General features: G+C 39.4%; 1 protein-coding gene across 1 annotated transcript in view; it reads right to left on the reverse strand.

Annotated features, from left to right (window-relative positions):
* FBXL17 (F-box and leucine rich repeat protein 17) overlaps positions 1–25,040 on the reverse strand; it is a 470,061-nt gene that overhangs the window by 265,653 nt on the left and 179,368 nt on the right. Inside the window, exon 7 of the mRNA XM_065406296.1 lies at positions 8,567–8,697. Coding sequence (XP_065262368.1) covers positions 8,567–8,697 — 131 coding nt within the window. The remainder of the gene's footprint in view (positions 1–8,566; positions 8,698–25,040) is intronic.

The raw sequence follows: 25,040 nt of genomic DNA on the forward strand, positions 1-25,040 counted from the left end.
AAAGAAGTGAATGAATTCAGAATTCAGAAATGCTAGTATTTACCTATAGTAATTCATGACAACTGTCATACAGTACAAAGTACAGTTATTTTTCTGGAAGACTCTACTATATCCCCTAGCCCAAGTTATATTAAATGATAGGAAGAAGAATAAATATCAATGCTCCTGAAGTACATTTCCACTTCAGTCAGATTAAAGATGATGAATCTGAACACGCACCATTTACTACTGTAGCTACCACCGATAAAGAGAGCATACATTCTCTTTCTCATGTAAGAATATGATGCAAGGAAGGCTATGTATATTTGAATTTAAAATGTGTTTTATTAAAATAATGCTTCACCATCAAGATGTAGTAACTTATACTTTCTAAGGGAACAGCTTTAGTTTAATTACATGTAATGGACAAGCTTTCAAATTTACTAGACCATTTTTAAGCATTTAAGATTGTTTCTAGCATCTACTAATTCTACATTTTAGTAGACACCTTAGAGTAACAGCTTAGTTATTGTCCTAGTGCCTCGTTTTCCACCACTGCCAACATCATTTTAGCTGAGCCCATCATTAGCAACTTTGGGAGCAATAGCAAAGTGAGCTAGTCAGCTGCTGACACCATTTTCAGCACTTTATCATCAAGCACTGGTTGCAGCAAATGCAACTGACAGTCTGAAAAGAAGCCTTACCTCCACTCAGGCTCCCAAAGTTATTAACACTAGTTCAGATGAACCTGTGTGAGCAGCAATCGGAAATTGTTCAGTTATTTCCCTATTGCAGTTATGGCTCTAATAACAATTTACTTTAGGTAATAACACAGTAGTATCCCCAGTGTGCTATGACACTAGTTGGTTTTGCCTCTTTATATAGCACCAGCCAGTGTTATCATCATGTTACCAAACTCTTTTACAACTCTACTGATACATGATTATAACATTATTTGGTACCATCGATACAGGAAGGATCAAACAGTGTTCTAATTATGGTTGGGGCACTACTGTGTCTACTAGTAGTGTCCCCTAATATTGACAATTTTGTCATGCAGATAGATCCTTGCAAAATGGCTTGCAAAAATGTATATGCAACTGCCCACAATTTTCTTAGGAGGGAAGTAGAAGACAAAACTAAAAACTTTATGTTTCAACACTTGGTGGATTTACTGAAAATTCAGCTCTGCCGAGTTCTACCTCTCTGCTTCCAGTTTCAGTTGTATCTTTTTAGCGGCTACTCTTCCCATGCCCACTGATTCTGTCTTCTCTTATACAGTGGAAAAAGTGCAACATGCTCTTGGCTAAGAGAAACAAAGTTACACCAATGAAAAGTATTTGCCTCAACTCTCTAGTAATGATTTAAAAATAAACACAAAAACCTGTAATGTTCCCTCTCCACTCAAAACTGATGTTGATCACAATAGACATAGACAGAGCATCTGTGGTGCAAATACTACCAATAAAGTGTTTTAGTATGAAAGGCAATTTATACAGCCCGTAATATGCCAAAGATTTCATTGCCATTCATGGAGGAAAAAAAATTGCTCAAGCCTTGTACCAAAAATTTGAGTGAAAATTACATCTCTCCTTTCCAGAGCACCCAAGTTTAAGATAAACTAAAAGTTCTGTAAAACAAAATCTACTGTGTGTGTGCCATAGTTAGTATATAGTTTTGTTTCATTTGGATAGCTTTTAAACTTATCTCTAGGTGATTAAGTAATACTGAAATTGACATGAACTGCAATTCCAAGTGCACTGTGACATGACTTTTACAAAAGAATAATAGATTATCTGCTGCCTGATCCTTGATCATTTATAGATACAACACATAGCACAAGTTCACAAAACCTTTCTTGGAAAATGACATACTATGGGGCACTCTGCAAACATTTGGTAAACCACCACTTGCTCAAATCCCCCATTAATTTTATTTCCAAATGTCACTATTTTTACTGAATCAACTGAAATTTGATGTAAAAAGAAAGCAAGCAGAAAATATTGGGGTCCATAGAAATATTTAAATAAAGTGTCAGAACATGTTACAGCACCTAAGGTGCACAAAGATCTCCTGTTTGTACCCATCAGATTATAAAGTATGGATACAAAATGACCTAATAATGTATAATGACCATTTCCCCCAAGTCTGTCTATTAATGGAATTGACAACAGTTTTTGATTTCCTTCACATTTGAAACAGGTAGTAAGGAATTCTTTCCACATTTTATTTTACCTAAGTGATACATATACTGTGCAAGTTCAGAGCAACTTTGAATACCTACTCAGGTATTCAACACATTTAGACTTTCCTAATAAGCCATTTTAAAATAAACTATTTTCAAGTTCCTATTTAGCCCTCAGCTTCTGACAGATTGGTTTATTTGTCATGACAAGAAACCTATTTTCTTTACATATTAAAACTAATTCAAAGTTATCTTAAGTGAACATATTTTTCCTGTAGGTAAAAATGAAAATGAATTTATTTCTCTATGCTTGCCTTGAAGACACAGGCTTCTTATGACAAAATAGCTTTAATAAAACATGAAAAATAATCAATAGATCTTATGAGTTTCTGCATGTGGAGATGATTTACAGGGTATACGAGACATGTGAAAGTCTTGCACGCTGAAGGCTTAAATCCCTGAAAACAAGAAATGCCCTGGTTGCGGCATAATGGGAGATGGCACTGTGCAGCTAGGAGAAATTAACATTGTAGATGTACTGGTGCATTGCCACAGTACTAGTGATTTCAGGTAAAGATACTTTGCATCTGAAATGCAGTTTTACAAACTTTGAATAACTTTTGCCAAAGAATCTGCAAATGCCACCCACCCACCTCAGCGGGTGGAGGAACTTTATGGGACTGGTAGTGAAAGGCCCAGCAGTGAGGGAGGGAGACACTCACTGAGGGACACCAGGTAACTCCTCTGGCACACATTGACCAGTTTGGGGAGAGGTATGCTGATTGGCCAGCATTCCTCAGCTCCCAGGATTTAACCTGGCACAGGGGCAATGGGGAGCATCTTTCAACTCCGTTCCAGCAGCCCAACCTACCCACCCCAAACTAGGAATGGGAATCTGGCCTCGCACATGCTGCAGGTCTAGTCAATTTCCCATTTGGGGGTCAGGAAGGAATTTTTTCACCCATGGGCCAGGCAGTTTTACGCCTTCCTTGCACACACTTTCAAGCCACAGTAGGTTAAGTAACAATACACTTGGTACTTAACTGAGGTACTTGGTCAAGTTCTTAATTCATCACAACTTGCATCTGGTTTCCTGTACAGTTAAAATAATAAAATGAATTCCCAGAGGTGAAAGACCTGGGATTTTGGTGATGGGGTCAGTAAGACTTTGTGGCTTTCATGGAGCTGAGGTCCCCACCCTTCTGCACCCTTTGTTCCTCTTGCAGGGGTATGTGTGTTGGATTCAGAGCAAGTTGAATCCTGGGGGTGCAGGCTGAGGAGAGCCTACCACACAAGTTACAGGGCATAAGGTAGAAGCCCTGTAACACCTACACCGGAACCAATTAAATGCCTGGCATAGGATTGTATGGGTCATGGATAGGTAGTGCCCCTCCCTTGTATTTAAGATTAATAAAAATTGTGGCCCGCCACTTAAAATTCATCCATGTGTCTGTCCTCATTTCACTGCTGTTCCACATCAAATGATCAAATGCTTTTTATGGTTATTCACCATTATACCTTAAAGATGAACAAAAAGTCGTTTTTTGTCAACCAGATTACATGCAACTTTACCAGTATGTTTGGTTTGCATGCTTTCAACACTTCAACTAAAACAGTTTCACTTTTAAGTTTTTGTTTTACACAAACAAATCCAAGCTCTCAAAGTGAAACTCAGTACAAAAGCAGCAAAACTAACTGGTTTTGATACAAAATTGATAAAACCCACTTAAATGACTTCTCCCATAGGACACTCCCTACCTCCAAAACAACAGCAGCTCCTGCCCTTGTCTTCTACAGGCATCTTGTAAGCCTCCATCCAAACACTTCAGGAAATTGTGATTGTTCCTTTTTTGAACTTCAGGGAATGGTCAGTTTTCCCTATTCTCAGCCTCGAAAGGGCCATCAAACATGCAAGACCATTTCTTCTGCAGTCTACTAGGAGACAGGGAATATAATCCTACCTTCTTCTACAAGAGTGAGACTGGGAAATGCTCCTCTGGATCCCAGGGCTCCAACCACAAAAAGCCCTTCTCTCAAGCCCGGACACTCCAGAAAGAAGCACAAGACAATAAGGATTCCTATTTTATAATATGGCACTATAAGGGATCCCAGCCCTAGAAAGAGAGAAAATCCAATACGAAGGAGTACATTTTGAGGAGCAGTTCCCCTATTTCTAATTAGTGGTTAGACCTACTACAAGGATTTATATAATGCTCATACTCCCAGTGTGCACCAATTTTATACTTTTTATCTGAAATAAACTCATTTCCCTCTTTCAGAAGGTAGCGAGTTATGAAATTTCACACAGTTACAATATACTGTGTATTATACCTTCCAGGAACAATATTCTATCCATCCCATGCTTTTCTAAAGCATACCAGTACATTCAAATATCAGATCTTTAGCTGGACCAGTAACTTGGAGCCATGAGACTTCAATTTGGGTACAATTTTGGGATGCAATCTCTCCCTAAAGTGAGTTCATAAATATTTAGGTTTGAGAGGAGGTGGACAAGGAGGGAAGAACGAATTTAATTTTTCTCTTAGTACCACATGTGAGCTAAACCATACACAGACACAGACAATTTCAAGGAAGAGGGTATGCATCCTATCCTGCTGGGGTACTAGCACGCGCATATGGTAAAGTGATAAACAATCATGTTGCACAAAAGTGTGGAGAATCCCAGGTAGTCTATCTGGGCTGACATTTGATCAGGCAAGGTACAACTAGTGAAAGACAATACCAGGATGCTATGGAGAGGAGAAGGCAACACCAGATTTCTAAGGGGGGGGGGGGAGTTCATCAGAACTATCTGGGGTGGGCCTTTGGTGGAGCTGGAGTACTGAAGACACCCTTCAGTTGAGACAGGAGATCTTGGTTGGAAGAAGCTCAAGAAGTGTTCCCTGTGTCTCCTCTTCACATGCCCCAGCCAGGGTCCCTTGGCAAGCCTGTGGGTGTAGAGGTGGGATGGCTTTCACACTCACTCTCTGGTTTATATTATATCAAGGACGTTGGTGTCATTTGAGGTATGCACTGGAACAGCCCTGCCAGGCAGTTTGGGGTGGTTTATCCCAGCTAGATTTTATTTATGAAATAAAGTTGCAGGTTCTGCATTTAACCATACTATGGTTTCTGCATCTCATTGTTTCTGTTTCCACATTAAAACAACCAAACAAACCAACTAATGAAAAGTGGCAGCTGCCCTTTATAGGAGCCCCTATACTAATGTTGTTCATCAAATACATTAATAATAGAGGAAATCTAAAATCAGTTCTCAAATTACATAGGCTAGGGAGGAAGTGGCATTTGTGACCATAGCATAATTAAGACAGATTTTGTTTTCCAGCATCTCCCTCTGGCCAAGATACAGATTGCTACAGACATCAGAATAAGGGAGGATTGTTCTCATGAAGCTTCTTAAAACAATTAATTCAGTGTGCCAGACAAATACATCAGAAAATGTGGTATCTCTAGCCTACATGCCATAGAAAAGTACCTTTACTACAAAACAGGATGTGAAATTGAAAAAATTGTGTAATGTTGTATTAAAACAAAAATATATATATTTCAACTATCTTAGAGGCTCCAAGAGAATACTATGGCAGAGATTTTCAAAGCTGACTAGGGGATTCAGACGCACAACGCACAATGAAATTAATGGGAGTTGTGCATAATAGCCTAGAAGCTTAATTTTAATCGTTGGGAGGAATACTTCAGTATCAGCCTTTTTTTCATAAGCTCAGCTTACATTTAATTTACGCTTATGTGCTAAGGTTAATGTCAAGAGATTGAATCATGATTCTGGAAAAATAAAAATACGTATCGGCACTTCATCTTACTTATGCCATAGTTAAAATTAATTCATATGCAATGCAACTGGCAACAACTTTCTATTGTCTGTGCCAAGTATTAATAATTCTTCAATCAACACAAAAAGATTTGCTTTGAGATTAATTTAAATAGTCATTGTCTGTTTTGTATCACAATTACATACTGATGATGAAAAATTGCAGGTAAAGCATAAAGTATTTATGAACAGAAATCAATGCATAACAACAAAGAATTAATAGACAATAGTAGTAACTTGAAAGGTTTAAATACAACAGCACGTTTTTTCTGCCCTCTATGGAAAAGATGTTGAACTTGTAATTAAACTTGATGTGAAGAATTAGATTTATACCGATTTATTTAAAAGAAATATTTCTTAATCCTGCTAAATAGTATGTGTAAGCATGTAATTAAAAATAAAAAAATGACTCTGTCCTTTAAGTTTAAATGTTTCTTCTACAGTTTTCCTCTGTTATTCTAAAATTTTCCATTGAGACATTAAGATAAACTAACTTGGCATTGTACAATAAGTCCTTATATACAACAAGAACTATTACAATTAAATGCAATCAAATGATCTGAAGTACAATAATATTAAGTGCCTGAGTTAAACCCCCACAAGCAAGAAAATTTTAGAGTTAAGTCTATCATGGCATCCATAATTTACTTAATTGTACAGGGCCTATGTACTGTCATCTACATTAGAAGAGGTCTCCTATTTTAGGTCACTAAAACACATACTTTAGCTATAATGTAAGAATGACGAATGGAGTGACAGCTGTGTATCTGACGAGTGAGAACTTTCAGCAGTCTATTCTTGAAATATCACAATACAGCTGGTGAGTCTGGTTCACAGATTCAATAGATCCTTTCCAAATGAAGGAAAAAACTATAGTATTGCTCTATTACAAGCAAAGCAGTAGTTACATTTGAGGAAGAAATCCTCTTTTCTGCATTTTGAGAGTAATGTAAAAAAAAAGTCATTTCCTCTCCTATATGTTATTTTTCACAGGCTTCTTGTTCTGACCCAGTTCACTATCATCCTTTCTTCCCTTGAATTATTTACATTTACAGTCAAACAATTTTTAAATCTAAACTTCTATTGTTTCTACAATTTTATATTCTATATTTTATTCTAACACCATATTATTTTGTTTTCCTTTCCAGAAAGAAAAGGTTGGTCACTGATTGAATGTCCCAATTCATCTACCCACATTCACATCAGAAAATATGTTATTATATGTGTTGTCCCCATTTAATTATCAAGGGAATTAATTACTCAGGCTAAGGATGACAGAATCTGAGGTATAATTGGTATGCATGTTAGGGGTCTATGATGGTACTGTACATCACAAACATATGTTAGGCATTGAAAAATAAACACAAAGGGAGAGCGAGAAGACCTTTATCCAAAAAGGTTTTACCCATTTTCCCATAAAAATTCTAAAACAATATTGAAATGGTTCTGGTGTGAATTAAAAAGAAAATATCAGTAAAATTTAATGAAGTTAAAAATAAATGTGTTGGGCATTTCAAGAAAAATCAGAAAACTAATTAAGATAGTCACCCAAATATATACCAAAAATCTTACTTCCCACACAATATGTTTTTATTTCAGGTATAATTTTTTAATGGATAAAGAAAAAAGATTGTAAGAAGAGGTTTAAAAATAAAATTGTGATTGTGGTCAGGAAGAGAAATATATCATAATTGTTAAACAATGTCTTTATGGTTATATGAAATGCACTATGAACAACCACTGTAATTTAAGGCTATCTCGTGGCTTCTACTTAAAGCCTCTATTTTCAGCATTTATAACTCCTTTTGTAGAAATTCACTCGGAAGAATTTTTTGTTGCTTTTCACTTCAAAGGAGTGGCTTTGATATATTTTCTAATTGTTTTAAAAGACTCTTCCAACTTTTTAGTCTCATGTTTTAACAATATTTTCCACCCCATGTAAGGCATAAACTTAAATTTCCCATGAGGTTTTTCTGAATTTTAAATATAAGATTAGCTTACAGACAGAAGGAAACAGGAACAATTAAAGTAACTTTAGCTATGACTTTATAAATCTAAAGGTAATTACTGATGCACACTTTTTTTTTTCCAAAAGCCTGGCAGTATTACAGTTCTCTAACTTTTAACAAATACAAGTTCCACAAACTGAACCTACAAATAAATTATCATTACTTACATACTCATGTTTTTGTTTGGATTTTATGTGCCCATGAGCAATGTTCAAACGCTGCACACCTGTTCGCAGAAGTATTGAAAACAGGAATTCTATATCTCAAGCAACCAAATCAAGGAGCACATTCTGACTTTATCTACAAGAAAAACTGAATAATGCCCTCATTCATTTATAATGACTCACTCTCTACTGTTAAAAAATATGACAGATGCACCAGAAAATAAGGGTCTAGATGATTTATCCAACATAGACAGAGTCATCAGTTTTTAGGAGTTCTTTCCCTCCAAACTGCTATGAATCATCACTGACTACAATTATTTAATACAATGGGTTAACTTTGCTCTCTGAGATTTACTGCTGTTAGATGGTATAATTAAGTTACCTGTCATTAATGATCCAGTTCAGACAGAGATTGAGGGAGCTAAGGTTTTTGCATCTCTTCACTATTTCCATCACAGTTTCATTATCCAGTTCTGTGATATGACGTAGATCCAGGCTGGAAAGGTTTCTTAGCTATTGAGAGAAATACAATAAAGAGGAAAGTGTCTGAAAAGGTACTAATATTCAGTAAGTACTGACACATTCTGTTATAAAAGCTTTTACACCTTTCTGGAATCATGTGCCGTATAAGACAGACAGGCAAGATGCACTGCAGTTAATGAAAAGCCCTTCTCACTTTTCTGTAAAAAGGGTTTAGAATAGTCAGAAACATAATACAGACATCAGCATGAGACAACCAGATTTTTCTTTAATTTGAGAAGAGTTTATTACCGAAAATGTAATACAATTAAAATGACAGAGTAACTGTTTGCTAGTATTATATGGGCCCTCTAGCATATCTATAGTTTAGAGTGCTTTAGCAGTTCTATTATGAATTCCCCTCCCCCCCAGGTTTATTACCTGCAAAACTCTGCTCTGGCTTTTGGCTATATGAAATCAGAGGCTTCCAGCATTTTCTTTTCTTCAAATACTAAAATGTTTCTTTGATAGTGGTTTAGTTGAAGGCACAAAGTTAATGCTTTCAAAAACTTTTTACAACCTTAGAACTGAAATATGTGACTTTGACTTTTAAAGTTAATCTTTGCAGGACATCACATTGCTTGTCCATGTTACAATTTCTGCATCAAGTCCACAATTTCTAGCTGAGCTCAAGTGTATCTTTTAGAAAGACATCTACCCTTGATTTAAAGACTACATGATGGGGAATCCTCACATCCATTGTTAAGTAGTCCAATGCTGAATTATCCTCACAGACATTGGTCTTCAGTATTTTCAACCAAAAGCATTCAAAGTTAGGCCCTCCAAAATGTTGAGATTGACTTAAAAATTATGGGGGGGGGATGACTTGTGGGGTAGGGTATTTGCCTTCTGTTTTTTGAGCCTTTTGAACAAACTTTAGATCACATTTTCAAGCTTTTCTTTGCAACCACAAGTGCTAGAGACATTTTTTTAAAAAAAAGAAAGAGCTGGGATGCAAATATAATCACTTAATTCCAGTAGCCAAAGCTTTAAGAAAATAACAAATATTGTGAGTCTCGTGATAAAAATGCAAGAGTTGGCAATACTGTATCTTGTTATATCTTTGGACTTGTCTACACAGTGTAGTAATATGCACTAAGGTTGTGTGATTTTTAACGCCCACTAATGTGTCATGCATTAACTGGTCCTTGTAGACCTGCTATATCCATCCTTCACTTACGTGCACACTGAGTTCATCCTTTTTTATTTTTAGAGGGAAATGCTGAAAAATATTAAAAAATGGGAATACATCAGGTTAATGTTAAAGTTACTCAGGCTATATCAGGGAACAGTTAGGGTACGTCTACACTTACCGGAGGGTCCGGCGGCAGGCAATCGATGTTCTGGGATCGATTTATCGCGTCTGGTTTAGACGCGATAAATCGATCCCGGATCGATCCCGGAAGTGCTCGCCGTCGACGCCGGTACTCCAGCTCGGCGAGAGGAGTACGCGGCATCGACGGGGTAGCCTGCCTGCCGCGTCTGGACCCGCGGTAAGTTCGGACTAAGGTACTTTGAATTCAGCTACGTTATTAACGTAGCTGAATTTGCGTACCTTAGTCCGAAGTGGGGGCTTAGTGGGGACCAGGCCTTAGTGCCTACGTTACTGAGCAGTAAAAATCAGCATCCCCCCTAGCGCGCATCCCCTATCCCACCATGTGGACAAGCCCGTTCTCTGCTGAAGAGGCCTCTACTATCTAAAAGCTTCTCTCCATGTAGGTATTTACAGAGAGCAATCAAGACCACTTAACCTTCACTTTGATCAACTTAATTTCTCTAATCTCTTTCAGTCCCTTAGCAGTGACCTGTCACAGTTTTCATATGGAAATGTGATTTTCATATTGACAACTTCCCTTTAAATCACAGCCTTCTTTCAAATTCATTGGGATAGGAAGGATACCTCTAAAACACTCAATCTTCCTATAAACAGTAGCCTTTACTATTACCATAATAACAGGTTTCAGAGTAGCAGCATAATAGTTAACTGAACCCTGATTAAAGTAGTCAGACCTACATCAAAAATTGTGCTGTCTTTTTATTGTGTTTTTTCTCTCTCTCTCTTTCTCCAGGAGCAGGCAGCTTCCAGCTCATTCTGGACAGAGTGATCTTGTATAAAGAGTACTATCTTATTGTACCTAACAGTCTAAAATACTACATCTTACAATTGTTATATTTGGAAAATTTAAACAAATATCTGTCCACCAGAGTAGGGCTACAGAAAATTCAAAGGCACGAACACAATCCTGCCTTCCTGGGAGTAGCACAATATGACAAACGATATAGCCTGGGTAACTTTAACATTAACCTCATGTATTCCCATTTTTTAATATTTTTCAGCATTTCCCTGTAAAAATAAAAAAGGTTGAACTCAGTGTGCACGTAAGTGAAGGATGGATATAGCAGGAAGCATATTTTGAGCTAATGGACTCAAGTTGCCACAAACTCCTCAGACAATGACTCTCAATCCTTTTCTTTCTAAATACACTTAGTCATAGTAACTTCTAATGTTTAAAAAAAAAAAGCTCTCTGAAATAATCTCTGGCATACTCCAGAACAAATAATTGCATTTAGGTAATACTGACATTTTAATTAAATTTACCTTCTCTGTATGAAAGAATAGTAATCCTATTCAGTGATTTAAGTCACCACCAAGGATTTGATTAAGTAAAGGCTTACAACTGAGATCATATAAATTGTTCACTTCAGTAGTTAAACACTAAGTCAAGATATTTAAAAGAAACTGGGGACTTAAAATGCAGGCAATCTTTAGAACTGGTGTAAACATGTTTTATTCCACAAGGTCTAACTTTCTCCAATTTAAAGTTTGAAAAGAAATTAAATAGATTTATTGCCAACAAAACTCTGCTGAATAAGAGTTAAATTCAGGGACCCAGTCCCCAGTAATGGGTTGGATGGAGGATATTTCCTCAGGGAATGGGGAAAAGAATGCTACCCCCAGGTTGCAGAGCTGTTTTGTAGAGGTAGAGTGACCATACTTCCCAAAGGCAAAACGGGACACCGCTCGGGGCTGGCCTGAGCCGCTAGCCTGAGTCCCTCTCCCCGCGAGGGGGCAGGCAGTGGTTGGGCGAGCAGCAACTCACATACTAGATAGGGTGACCATATTTCCCAAAGGTTGGGGCTGGCATCGCTGCTCACCCAAGCCTGCCTGCCACCTGTGTGAGGCCCGTCTCCCTTCATATTTGTGCAGTGAAACTGCAATGACTCTGCTGCTACTGGGACATGGATTCGCCTCAACTCAATGGTTGTATTAGATAATCTGACACATTATTGGCCTTAGTAATAATTTTGGGAATAACAGGCCATGTGACAGTCCACTGAAGTCTTACTTACACTAGTCATGAATTTGGATGATGATCCTAATTAATGGTTCCCTTCAAAAATTTTCTGCAAGCAGTGCAACTGGAAAACTCAATGCCCCCATTTAGTCAATCAATGGCATGCACAAACAAATCATTACAATAATGTTTATATGTCAATCCAAATAAATGTACATCCTGCAGCAATATTAGAAAAGACATTCTCCTCATCCACTTATAACTGAAGGATGGATCTATACATTATGACAGACTGTTGCCTGGTAATAGTTCGCTGCTGTTTTCTGAATAAATGTTTTTGCATGGAATCACTCCAAAGCCCAGAAAGACACAAGGGCTAAAGAATAATCAAACACACATACTTGCCCTAGCTCTTCACTGTTGGAGGGCTGCTAAACATATTACAAGAAGTGAAGGCCAGCCAAAAGCACTCTTTTTTTCAAGCCCCATTATGTTTACTCACAGATAGCAATGTTGCTGGCTCTTTTTTCTTCATGAGTTTTATTATTATTTATTGTTTTACAGTGTCCAAGAAAGGGCACCACTTAATAAAGATAAAAAGACACGATGTCCAATTTTCAGAGGTGCTGAAAACTTCAACAGCTCCCAATGTTACAGCTTCCACTGACTTAAACTGGAGATCTGGGTGATCAGCACTTCTGAAAAACGAGGCCTATGATGCCTACTTCAAGTGGCTTACAAGTGGGGCACCAAGAGGATAGGGTCAGCTCAGGGAAGGAAGGATAGTGGGTGTCATAAATAAGAATACACAATTTCTCAGTAAAGGCTTTTTGCTCTGGACCAGGGGTTCTCAAACTGGGGGTTGGGACCCCTCAGGGGGGTGTGAGGTTATTAAATGGGATGTTACAAGGGGTCAGCCTCCACCTCAAACCCTGCTTTGCCTCCAGCATTTATGATGGTGTTAAACATATAAAAACATGTTTTTAATTTATAAGGGGGGAGTCGCACTCAGAGGCTTGCTATGTGAAAGGGGTCAACAGTACAAAAGTTTGAGAACCACTGCTCTGGACGGAGAGATTCCCCAAAACTGGGATTAAATTCTAGCCCCAGTGAAGTCATTAACAAAATTGCCATTTAGTTCAATAAGGCCATGATGTCATCCCTTGTTTGCACAGTCACTCCGTGGCTACTTCACATTTATAGTATGTCTACACAGCAACTAGATACCCGTGGCTAGCCCATGCTAGCTGACTCAGGCTCATGGGGCTTGGGCTGTGGGGCTGTTTCTTTGCTGTGTGGACTTCCAGGCTTGAATTGGAGCCTGAGCTCTGGGACCCATCCCACAGATGGCTGGCATGGGCCAGCTGCTGGTTTTCCTTTGTTGTGTAGTCATATCCTTAGAGATTACCATCACTCCACCATCCTATTCAACATGTATACAATTCCATCATCATTTCCTATTAATTGTCATATCCTCTTGTTCACAGGTAGCCTACCTGGTTCCCTGACCAGTGGAGAAGCTTAGACTTATATTTATCATTGTTATTACTGTAAATACACAATGTACATTTCCTCACAGATCTTAAGGGATCCATTTAACTAGTACGAGTAGCTAGTTCCAGGCTCTTCAAGCATCATTTACTCCAAGCTATTTCACCATTACTATCTTTGGGGCACTTCAGGTGAGCGAACAGTCTGTAAGGACTAGAAGATGGGACACATCAAACACACTATAGTTAGGGAACGAGTATATATTTTAGGATTGACTTGAGCCTCACTACCAGTTCTCACAGACAGACCAGAATGAATATGAGCTTTGGGTAAAATATTTAAAACGCACCTAAATAACTTAGGAGCCTAAGTCTCAATGACCTTCAATGAGCCTTAAGCACCTAAATTCCTAAACCGCTTTGAAAATGGGATTTAAGTTTCTAGATGACTTACACACTTTGGAAAATTTTACCCTAGATCATCATCCTATAATGATTCATTACCAAGACAGTTCACAACAGTCAAGGTGTATCACTCCACCCCCACAGAAAGAGCTTTCTGTTCTGGGAACAGAGCTCTTTCTTATCCAGTACCAATTTCTGACAATCCACTGCAAGACCTTCTCTCATGGGCTCTCCTTCAAGAGAATATGTAACTTGGACCTTTGACATCAGGGACCCCACCTCAGCTGCTATAGATGATCCCTAGACCATGAAGTGAGAGCCATTGACAAATGGCAGTTGGAGAGCTTTTTATGGGTGCATCTGATGGTGTAGCAAAATTTCCTAGGATAGTCAGAAAGTTCATATCTATCCTTCTTCCTAGTGTGTTCTGGAGTTGGTTGCTATACAGAATACCCTTTTATTTCAAAACCATGTCAATGGTAAAAAGTGAAGCTCAAAACTGGGTTTTAACAGGAACTCAACCAAATTACATGAGAAGGTATCAGAGGCAGGTCCCTGGACCAACTAGTGACTCTTATCTATAATATGTAGTACATGCACAATTGGCCAGAACTAATTATTAGTCAACATGGGAGCAAAGACCACAAAGGAAACAAGTGTGAAATGTTTGGTCTGACAACATATAGAACTGGGTCAAACTGAGGTGGATTTTTCTGGAAAGTGAGTATGATCTGGTCAGCATTCCTTTTACCTTAGTTATATCAGGGTGCCAATACTCCAGCTGCCACTAACCAGGAGCGGATGGAAATCTCATCTGTGACTCTCACTGGAAAGCCATACCACACAATCATATTTGCTGGTTTACAAATAAGCCAACCATTATGGACTGTTTGGGGCATGGTAGAACCCAATAATATACAAGATTTGAATTGCTCAGACATCAGTGGTGGGTCTATTGGCTTCATTAGTGCAGAGTTTAGCTGAGCTACAGTGGAGCCTTGTGATTTCTTGACAATGGGTGATATACAAATGAAAAGGAAAGGCCATATCCCTCCTGGTCTAACTTGTAAGGACTACATGGCAGTGGCCATTAGCTATTAGTGAACTGTGTTAAATATATTTGCAGCAATTTTTATCACTAATTAAATTAGAGTGTAGTGTATGCTCTCTTGTCATATGCTCATGGCATACTCATTTGATTTTAAAGGAAGTATTTTGTAAAGCATAAGTGCCACAGTGTTAAGTTCCCTGTAAGTCACTAATATTATAAATGTATGAATAATTGGTAATAGCACTACTACTACTACTTAGCATTTATGTAGCATCTTTAGTCCGGGATCTCAAAGCACTTTATATTTGTAAAGACTCAAAAAACTCTATGAAGTGGATATTATTGCAATTTTACAGATGGGGAAACCGAGACACTGAATTACAGTGGATGATGTATTCACAGTCACATAGTAAAGACAGTAGGAAAGATGGGAATAGAATCCAAGGTTTCTGGCTCCCAGCCCTCTCCTCCAACCACCATATATGCTGCAACACATTATAAAGACTTAGTAAAGAAAAGCTATATAGAATTCTCACAAACTGTGTTCAGTTTTCCTTTTGTGTTTCATGTTTTACAAACAGGAGAAAGAACCAAATAACTTTACAATAACCCACAGGGCAACAAGGGACACAAAACTCCAATGCACTAAGGATATTGTAGGTTTTTAGTTGCACAAGGTTGCAGAATATCTTGCAAAACATTTGTTTATATTTGTACCTGAAATGTAGAAGAAAAAAAATAATTGTCCATGAAAGATTTAGAAATATTGTCTTGAATCTTTTAAATAATATAACCATGCTAGAATCTAGGAATTAATTGTTTAAACTGTACTTTGAAGATCTGCATCTGAAATCTTTGTGCAAAGTATTGCATTGAAATTATTTCATTAATACACAAATATTAACTATAATACAAAAACAAATTCCCATCCCACTGACTTAGAAACCACGCCAGCACCAAGAGACACGATCATTTCACTATTTACATATTTGCTCTTAGAGCACAGAACATTAAAAAACCTTTCTAAACAGTTGGACTTTTGATCTGTCAGGCATGAATCTTGAGTGCCCTAAACGTACCAGACTTTTAATCACTGTCAGAAACAGACAGTGCAGAAACAGAATATTCTATTAATTAAGTTTTGGATCTCAGAGCATGAGAATGAGTATAATTCTCCTCCGCCTTCTGACAGGCAGCAATACCCTCCTTACTGACTACTTTTAGGATGACTGTTCCTGCAATTAATCCCTCTTTTCTCCAACACTTACTTCCAAAGCTCAAAACTAACTACCAGCAGCAGTCAAACTGCAGCAGAAGCTGAGCTCTGCATTCCCCCTCCCCCCCCCCCCCGCAAGAATGAAACAACTCTCTCTTACTCTTTGGCTACTTCTACACTGCACACTACTGGTCAGGGCCGGCTTTAGGAAGTGCGGGGCCCGATTCGAACAGTTTCAACGGAGCCCCGGCAGGGATGACTAAAAAAAACCACGTAAAAAAACCACGTGGGGCTTGTACTCACCGGGCCGCGCTCCTAGTCTTTGGCGGCGGGTCCTTCACTCGCTCCGGATCTTCGGTGGCACTGAAGGACCCGCCGCCAAAGTGCCGCCAAAGACCCGGAGCGAGTGAAGGACCCACCGCCAAAGTCCCGGAGCGCTGCCGGCTGAGTAAAAATTAAAAAGGCACCTCTAGCCAGGGAAGGGATTCTCTGCCACTTGCCCCCCCCACTCTGGGCGGCCCTGCCACTGGGCGCGGGGCCCTCTTAGGCGCGGGGCCCGATTCGGGGGAATTGGTGGAATTGGCCTAAAGCCGGCCCTGCTACTGGTGGTGGCATGTTGGACATGTATTACTACACTGCAGTGAAAAGCAGGCTGCATCTACGCTACCTTATATAGCTACATGTGTCAGTGGAAGGCTCTGGTTGGGGGGAGACAGTGAGAAAGGGTCAGCAGGAGGGAGATACTAGAGCCTTTCCTTGCTGCCTTCCCCATGCAGAGCTTTTCCTGCTGCCAGAGTCTTTCACTGCAGGGAAGAAAGTTCTGGCCGCTCCCCACTGCTGGAGTCTTTCCCCACTTCAGGGTACTACTGGAGCCTTTCCCCACCTGTGGTAGGGAAAGACTCCAGCAGAGTGAGGTAGCAGGACATTATACTGCTAAAAATCACAGGGTAGATGGGGAGAAACTGCTTGGGTAAATAGAGAACGCTGTGGGGTACACACCCATGGATTCAGGAGTGTCTACTCACCTAACCAGTGCCTCACCATCGAAACTGCTATATACACTTGTGCTTGGGAGGCGTGTTGTGTATGTACTCTAAACACCACCAAAAGGAGTGTGCAGTGTAAACATACCCTTTCTCTTGAAACCGAAAGAATGGTACAAATAGAAGAATTAAAAACATTAAAGTAAAAAGAAAAAGAGAAAGCTAGAAAAGAAGGAAATAGCAGTTAATTCAATTCCATTTACACATATATGCTGTACCGCTTGCACTCTACTTTCTAGGTCAAACTTTTGTTGCAGGAATAGAACTCGTCCTTTTTCTGTTCCCACTTTGGTTTAAGATATTTCTGACTCTTAAGCTGTAAATTAACTTTAAAAAAACATGAAGACATACAAATTAGAACAAACGTTTAGCAATCTGAACTATACTAACACTAGCTCCACCTCCTTCTGAAAATCCAGTGGACGGGAATTGGTATATTAAGAAACAAATATCCAGTAACAGATTATGTTCCTGTATTTTCAACAAATCAATCCTGGATTGAATATCAATCCTAGAACCCAGTGCTGAAGTACAGTGACAGTCTGTAAAAATGAAGGGTACGGTAGATGAGGAAAAAGTGTTGTCCTTGACTCCTATGTCGAAACTAAAATGTGCCTTTGGGTTTTAGAGAGACACTTGTAAGGGGGAAGGTCAGGTTCTCAGCCCTATTAATTTGACAGTTTGCAGTCTAGTATGTAGTGTGTCTATGACTTACATTAGAAAGGGAAATGGTGGGTAGAACAATGGGAAATGAAATCTTTAGACCGCAGATGGTGTTAGAGGCAGGGAGTTCCAAAGCCAGAGCTACAGTTGGTGTAAATACCTAATGGTTTTGAACTAAAATAAAAATTTTAAACTTATCGTAACAAAAACTTTTTAGTTCAAGACTTTCCTTAAGTTTGTTAAAAAGGAGATTTCATGGGTGTTAGAAACTTTGTCTTCTATCTTGACAAACAGTGCAATGCTGAAGTTACAGAGATTATAATTTCTTCCACTGTACGTAATGGATTCAGGGTTGAAAAAAGAACTAGATAAATTCATGGAGGATAGGTCCATCAATGGCTATTAGCCATGACAGGCAGGGATGGTGTCCTAAGCCTCTGTTTGCCAGACGCTAGGAATGGGAGACAGGGGATGGATCACTTGATGATTACCTGTTCTGTTCATTCCCTCTGGGGCACTTGGGATTGGCCAGTGTCGGAAGACAGGATACTAGGCTAGATGGACCTTTGGTCTTATGTAGTATCGCCACTCTTATGTTCTTACGGAGATTGAAAATTTCCAGCAAGGTCAGCAAGCCTCAAAACTTCCATGGAGAGCTGGGCAAAAGATTTTCAGCAGATAGTAAATTAATCAACAAATGCCATTTCAGAGCGACTAAAACTATTAGTCGAATTCCACCCTAATTTGCAAATAGTTTCAGATAAATAAAAAATGAGGAAGAAAAGTTTGAAAAAGTAAAAATGGTTTGTTTCCGGTTCATTTAGAAAATGTCAGTTCAAATTGACGCATCTTGTTTTGTTCAACACAAATGAATTTTTTTTCAGCAAGAAAAATGTAGAGGGGAAAAATCACTAAGTTTGAAAGGAGCAGATTTATTTTTTCCTTCGGGTATTGTGCTTTGGCCAGCAAACTGAAAACCAATCAATTATTTGCTCTACTTCCATGAGAATTCTTTCAAAATGTCGTTAACACGGAGGTTAAAAAGTGTGTGAAAAAACCTTGGAAACTATGCCTTGTTTGGTGACCATTAGAATTTCTCTTTCATTAATTAAAGCAGGACTGATTTTCAACTGATTATCATAGACTCATAGACTCATAGACTTTAAGGTCAGAAGGGACCAATATGGTCATCTAGTCTGACCTCCCGCATGATGCAGGCCACAAAAGCTGACCCACTCACAACAGAATATTCCAGCCTGCGAGCCCTGCCCTATGCTGCGGAGGAAGGCGAAAAACCTCCAGGGCCTCTGCCAATCTACCCTGGAGGAAAATTCCTTCCCGACCCCAAATATGGCGATCAGCAGTACCCCGAGCATACAGGCAAGATTCTACAGCCGGACCCTCATTTTACCCGCGATGGCACGTTAATGCCTAATTGACTAAAATCACGTTATCCCTTCAAACCATTCCCTCCATAAATTTATCAAGCCTAATCTTGAAGTCAGAAAGGTCTTTCGCCTCCACCGTTTCCCTCGGAAGGCTGTTCCAAAATTTCACCCCTCTGACTGTTAGAAACCTTCTTCTAATTTCAAGCCTAAACTTCCCCACGGCCAGTTTATATCCATTCGTTCTCGTGTCCACATTACTACTGAGCTGAAATAATTCCTCTCCCTCCTTGGTATTAATCCCTTTGATATATTTAAAGATAGCAATCATATCCCCCCTCAGCCTTCTTTTGGTTAGGCTAAACAAACCGAGCTCCTCGAGTCTCCTTTCATAGGAAAGGTTTTCCATTCCTCGGATCATCCTAGTGGCCCTTCTCTGTACCCGTTCCAGTTTGAGTTCATCCTTTTTAAACATAGGAGACCAGAACTGCACACAGTACTCCAAATGAGGTCTCACCAGCGCCTTGTATAACGGAAGCAGCACCTCCCTGTCCCTACTAGAAATACCTCGCCTGACGCATCCCAAAATCGCATTAGCTTTTTTCACAGCCACGTCACATTGCCGACTCATAGTCATCCTACGATCAAGCAGGACTCCGAGGTCCTTCTCCTCCTCCGTCACTTCCAACCTATGCGTCCCTAACTTATAACTAAAATTCTTATTAGTCATCCCTAAATGCATCACCTTACACTTCTCACTATTAAATCTCATCCTATTATTTTTACTCCAATTTACAAGGTCATCCAAGTCTCCCTGCAGAATATCCCTATCACACCTTCCTTCCCTATAGGACAACCTACCACTCTTATCCCCTGCATACAGATCATGTGTTTCTGTCCAGGTATCAACGGTTGAGCATAGTTAGTGTCTAAAAAGTCCTATCTTTACTAAAGCCACCTGTATTGTTACTTCAGAGGAATGTGTAATCATATGATGAGTTTACGATTCTTTTTTCAGATTTCTACTGTTTTGGCCACTACTGATCCACTGCTTCAGCTGCAAAAGCAAGTACATAGCGAAATACTATCACCCCAATTTAGATCTCGCAGCCATTTTACACTTGTGTGATTCTACCCGACTCCAATGCTGATTTATAAATGTGTAAATGTGGATTTTTGGACTCCAATGGGGTGCTGCACAACATGGAGGAGCACATCCCTTGACCTCCAGAGCATTCAGCTAATATCCATTTCCATCCAGCAACCAGGGCCCCTGACTGACTCCTTCACCCAGTGAAGGAACAGGTACCTCAAAAACCCTGGAATGTCAGGAGACAAATAATTGACTGCTCTGGGCTCTGCAAGTGGCTTAAATACAAAGAAAACAGAGACCACCCCCTTCGGCCCCTGAACCAGATGGCTGATGCAGGCACGGTGTCTGTGGTGGCTCTGCTGGAGAAAGTTGCTGCAGGTGCATTAGATATCAAGGCCACAACGGCCACAATACAATTGACTGTTACCTCAATTAAAACCTCTCTACAAACTCTGACAGGACAGGTGAATGAAGCAGAAATGAGAATATCCTCAGTGGAAGATCAGGTACAAGGACTCTCTACCAAGGTGAAGAGAAGCCTAACAGACTTATCTTCTCCTAAATCTAAAGAGGCAGACTTTGAGGAAAGGGCTCACTGCAATAATTTGAGAATTACAGGAATACCGGAAGACACAGAGAAAGGCAAACCCTGGCTTCTTACAGAAGTGCTCAGTCTGCCGGATGATTTTAAATATGATTTAGAAACACACATAAGTCCCGGGCTCCTAAGATGACCTGACAAGCCAAAGCCTCATGCACTGATTGTCAAATTTCTCAGATTTACAGTAAAAGGAAAAATAATGCAGCTAGCTCATGAAGACAAGAACTGTTTTGGGGGATGTCACAAAATACAATAGTGATTTCTCAAGATTTAGCAAAAGATGTGGTTGAGTAGAGATCAGCCTTTAGAAGAGTAAGGGAACTTGCCAAGCAGCTAGGGCTCCAATATTTTAAAGAAGTTTCCAGCAGAGTTCTACATCAAGGTTGGGTGATGAAGTGTATCTGTTCCAAAAGCAATCAGAAGCACAAATATTTTTAAATAGCCTGCAAAGAATTAAGCATCTGTTCTAGTTTATGCCAAGTTTACTTCCCAATCGGTATGTCTGCCCTACTTGCACATCCAAACTTATCCAGTGACTGGGACTAAGTAACTTATTTGGGCTCTCTCTTCTGCTCCAACCGTTTATTTTATTAACTTTTGGGACATAAATATCACATCTCATCAAATGACTAACAGTGAAGTACCCCAGAATGGTTGTTAAGGGGAACACCTCATCCGAAACTGATCTCATGGGAGAGAATTGACTGTGAAAAAGATTTATTTAAATTGTGTATTAACAATACTTAGTGCCTTTGTGCCTGTATTTGTGTTGGGGAGTCAATGAAACATTTGACAACATCCATAACTGGATAGATCAATATGAAATATTTGTTTGTGATTATACAAGATTTATGTGTTAGCTCAGCACAGAAGAGATCACAGCAGCAGTTCAGCTGCCTGTTGCTCTGTAGGAACCTGAGAGCTCTGATGCCATCTTTTAAAATTTGTCTCAGCGAGAGACCTTGCTGTGTCACCTCATCTAGCTACTGGTGGATCCTCAAAGCCTGGTGACGTGACATTTGATGTGCTGGAAGGATTAGAAGCAGCTTTCCTCCTGGTATGTTATCATGAAAAGATGCACAGGAGCCACGAAATGGAACTGTACCCCGTATGGGCTAATGGAGCAGAAGAGAATAGTGGTTGCTAAGCTACATGGACTACTGATTTCTGCCATCCCCCTCAGCTCCTACTTCCTCTCTATTCCACTGCTTATTCCTTTCTCTACCTCCCCTACCTTACTCTCCCTTCATACCTCCCTGGCTCCTCTTATTCCATCTTCTATTTCCCCAATTTTTTCCCCTCTTGCTCCATCCCCTCTCCCCTAAAGCCTCCTGTCAACTTCTTCAGCGCCTTTCCCCAAACTAACATTTTCTATAAGCTCAGACCCTGAGTCCATGAACATGGAGTATGAAAATTGTATGGAAGAGTCACTGGGTGAATTGGACTGAGAGTTGTGCTATTTGGTGCATAAATTTACAATTTGTGAAGCAGCTGAATTTCTCCTGTCCGTTATATATTAATTTAATATGGGGAATAGAAATGGAATGTTTGGTTGTAAAACAAAGGGAGGGGAGCATGTGGCCCTGGGAAAATAATCGCCACAACATACATCATCTCTCACAGTGCTCCAAGCTGCACTACCAGTTCTTTGGTGTTTGGTTTGGCAAACTGAAAAGATTACAATTAGGGGATAACACACGGGCATATACTTGACATTCCAGGTGAAGAAATATCACATTTGTGGACTGTATGCTCCCTTTCTATCTCCTTACAATGTGCTTATTTCTTTGCTGTCTGGGAAATATAGGATGCCTGTTTTTAAATAGTGGGTATTGATGAAGCTCCTGGCCTTGATGGTGTGTCTCTCTGGCCCGCACTCTCTAGAACTGATGATTGTCAAACATGTAATGCCGTAAACTAAATTACACCAATTGCTGTTTTTTCATTATGATTTACTTTTTAAGTGGAGTTACCACTCAGGAGAGAATGAGAAAACATTGCACACCAAAGAGAGCCCAGACATGTTTGGCAATAGGTCAAGTTGTTATGTGTCCTGATGTTTTTACTTTAACCTCTTTTTGGGCTCTTCCTTCCCCCTCTCCAGAGCCCTCTCTTATATACCCTTATTACACTTACTCTTCCGCACCCCCTTTCACCTCTCTTTAGAACACCAGTACTCAAGAAAATTACAACCTACATGAATGTGATTTGTATCAAGCTCCTGCAGGCGGCTGCAAATAATGTTGATGTATCAGCCCAATTCTCCTGCACCTACCCTATTCCCTGGAGGTTGACAAGTGGCAATCATCTGGCAAGACAATCCAAAAATTGTAGAACAAACATCTGCAGCGTTTTAGCCATAGATTCCTTCCTCCTCCCTCTCCCCTTCTCTGTGGGGAGTGTTAAAAGAAAAAAAGTGTACTAGTTATTATAGAAAGCAAAGGTAGATGTAGTGCTTTTTGCAGGAGATACACTTGACCGCAGATGAGGCTGCTAAATTAGAATGTGATTGGGTAGAAGAAGCAGTGTCTTGCTGCTTCTCATCCAAATACAGAGGAGCAGCCATACTCTTCCATAAAGTGCTAGCAGTAACAATGTCAAAGTCAACTTCAGGGGGGCAGATTGGGGGGCAGATTTTTAATCCATAAAGTCACGGTAAATGAATCTGAAATAATCATTGCTGTATGGGCTTAATCTAGATGATTCTAAAATCTTTCATATATTATTTATTAAATTATATGGAGAACCCCACATCCCCTATTATGATTTCTGGGGATTTTAATTGAGGGCTCGATCCTTTTGTTATAAGGGTCATAAACTAACCAAAAATAGAATGGCCTGGAATTGCACATTAAAGTCCTGGGACTATGTGATATCTGACAGCTCATCCAAATGAGTAGGAACTATTCATGCTTTTCCCCAGTACATGAGTCCTATTCCCATATAGATTACCTTTGATTTCCAGGGACTTGGTTAATTCTGTAATTGATTCTTCCATTGATACCAATTGCTGTCTCTGAGTATGCCCCTATAAAACTCCTCAAATATCAAAAGAACCGGGTAAGAAATGGCCATTTAGATGGACATTTATTTCTTCACTTTTATTAGATCCCCATTTCAAAGTTCTTATTGAAAAAGAAATTGGCTTGTTCCTGGAGATAAATGAACCTTCAACAGCTTCTAGCAGGCTATTGTGGGAGATGCTCAAGACCTATTGAGAGGTAGAATTATTAGTTTTGCATCTGCCTAGAAGAAGGAACATGGAGAAAATATGATGCCCCTTGAGAAAAAAAGTAAATGAGCTTGATTTTTCTTATGCCACACTACCATCTCTAGATAGGTTATGATCCCTGATCAATTGTAGATATAAATTCAACAAGCTATACTTGGCACACGCTGAATTCACCCTATTTCAACTCAGGCAGGATATCTGGGTATCAGATGAAAAAGCAGGCAAGCTGCTAGCATACCACATAAGAGAGAAGACCTCTGCATGTAGAATCTCAACCAGCCATGACAAACATGGTTATTAATATATTTGTGATAAATATAATTTAAGAGTTCTTTAATTTCTATAAAGATCTGTACAAATTAGACACAAACCCCTCCACAAGAGCTTTGGATCAATTTTTCAAAATATGACTGCAGCCCAGTGTTGAAACCTTGACACCCCCCAAACATAGGATGAGTTAATTGAGCGATTAAGAATATAAAAGTAGGGAAAGCCCCTGGGCCAGATGGCTTCTCAGTTAAATTCCATAGACACTTCTTTGAACTTTTGTCTGACAAGATGCTTGAAATTTATTTAATTTAATATTTAATTAGTCACTTATAGAGGATACCCTTCTGCCTATGATGAGAAAAGCCTTAATATCAGTTATTCCTAAACAAGGAAGAGATGCCACTATATTCCAATTATAGGTCAATTTCACTTAATAGTGATGTCAACATATTGCCAAGAGTCCCTGCAATATTTTTCCCGAGACTGGAAAAGGTTTTGGGCTCTATCATACATCCAAATCAAGTCAGGTTTGTCAGAGGCTGCCATGGCTCTGTTAATCTTTGACAACTTATTGATATTATAGCAATGAAAT

This window comes from Emys orbicularis, chromosome 6 (genome assembly GCF_028017835.1).
Source record: "Emys orbicularis isolate rEmyOrb1 chromosome 6, rEmyOrb1.hap1, whole genome shotgun sequence".
In the NCBI taxonomy this organism is placed as follows: Eukaryota; Metazoa; Chordata; order Testudines; family Emydidae; genus Emys; species Emys orbicularis.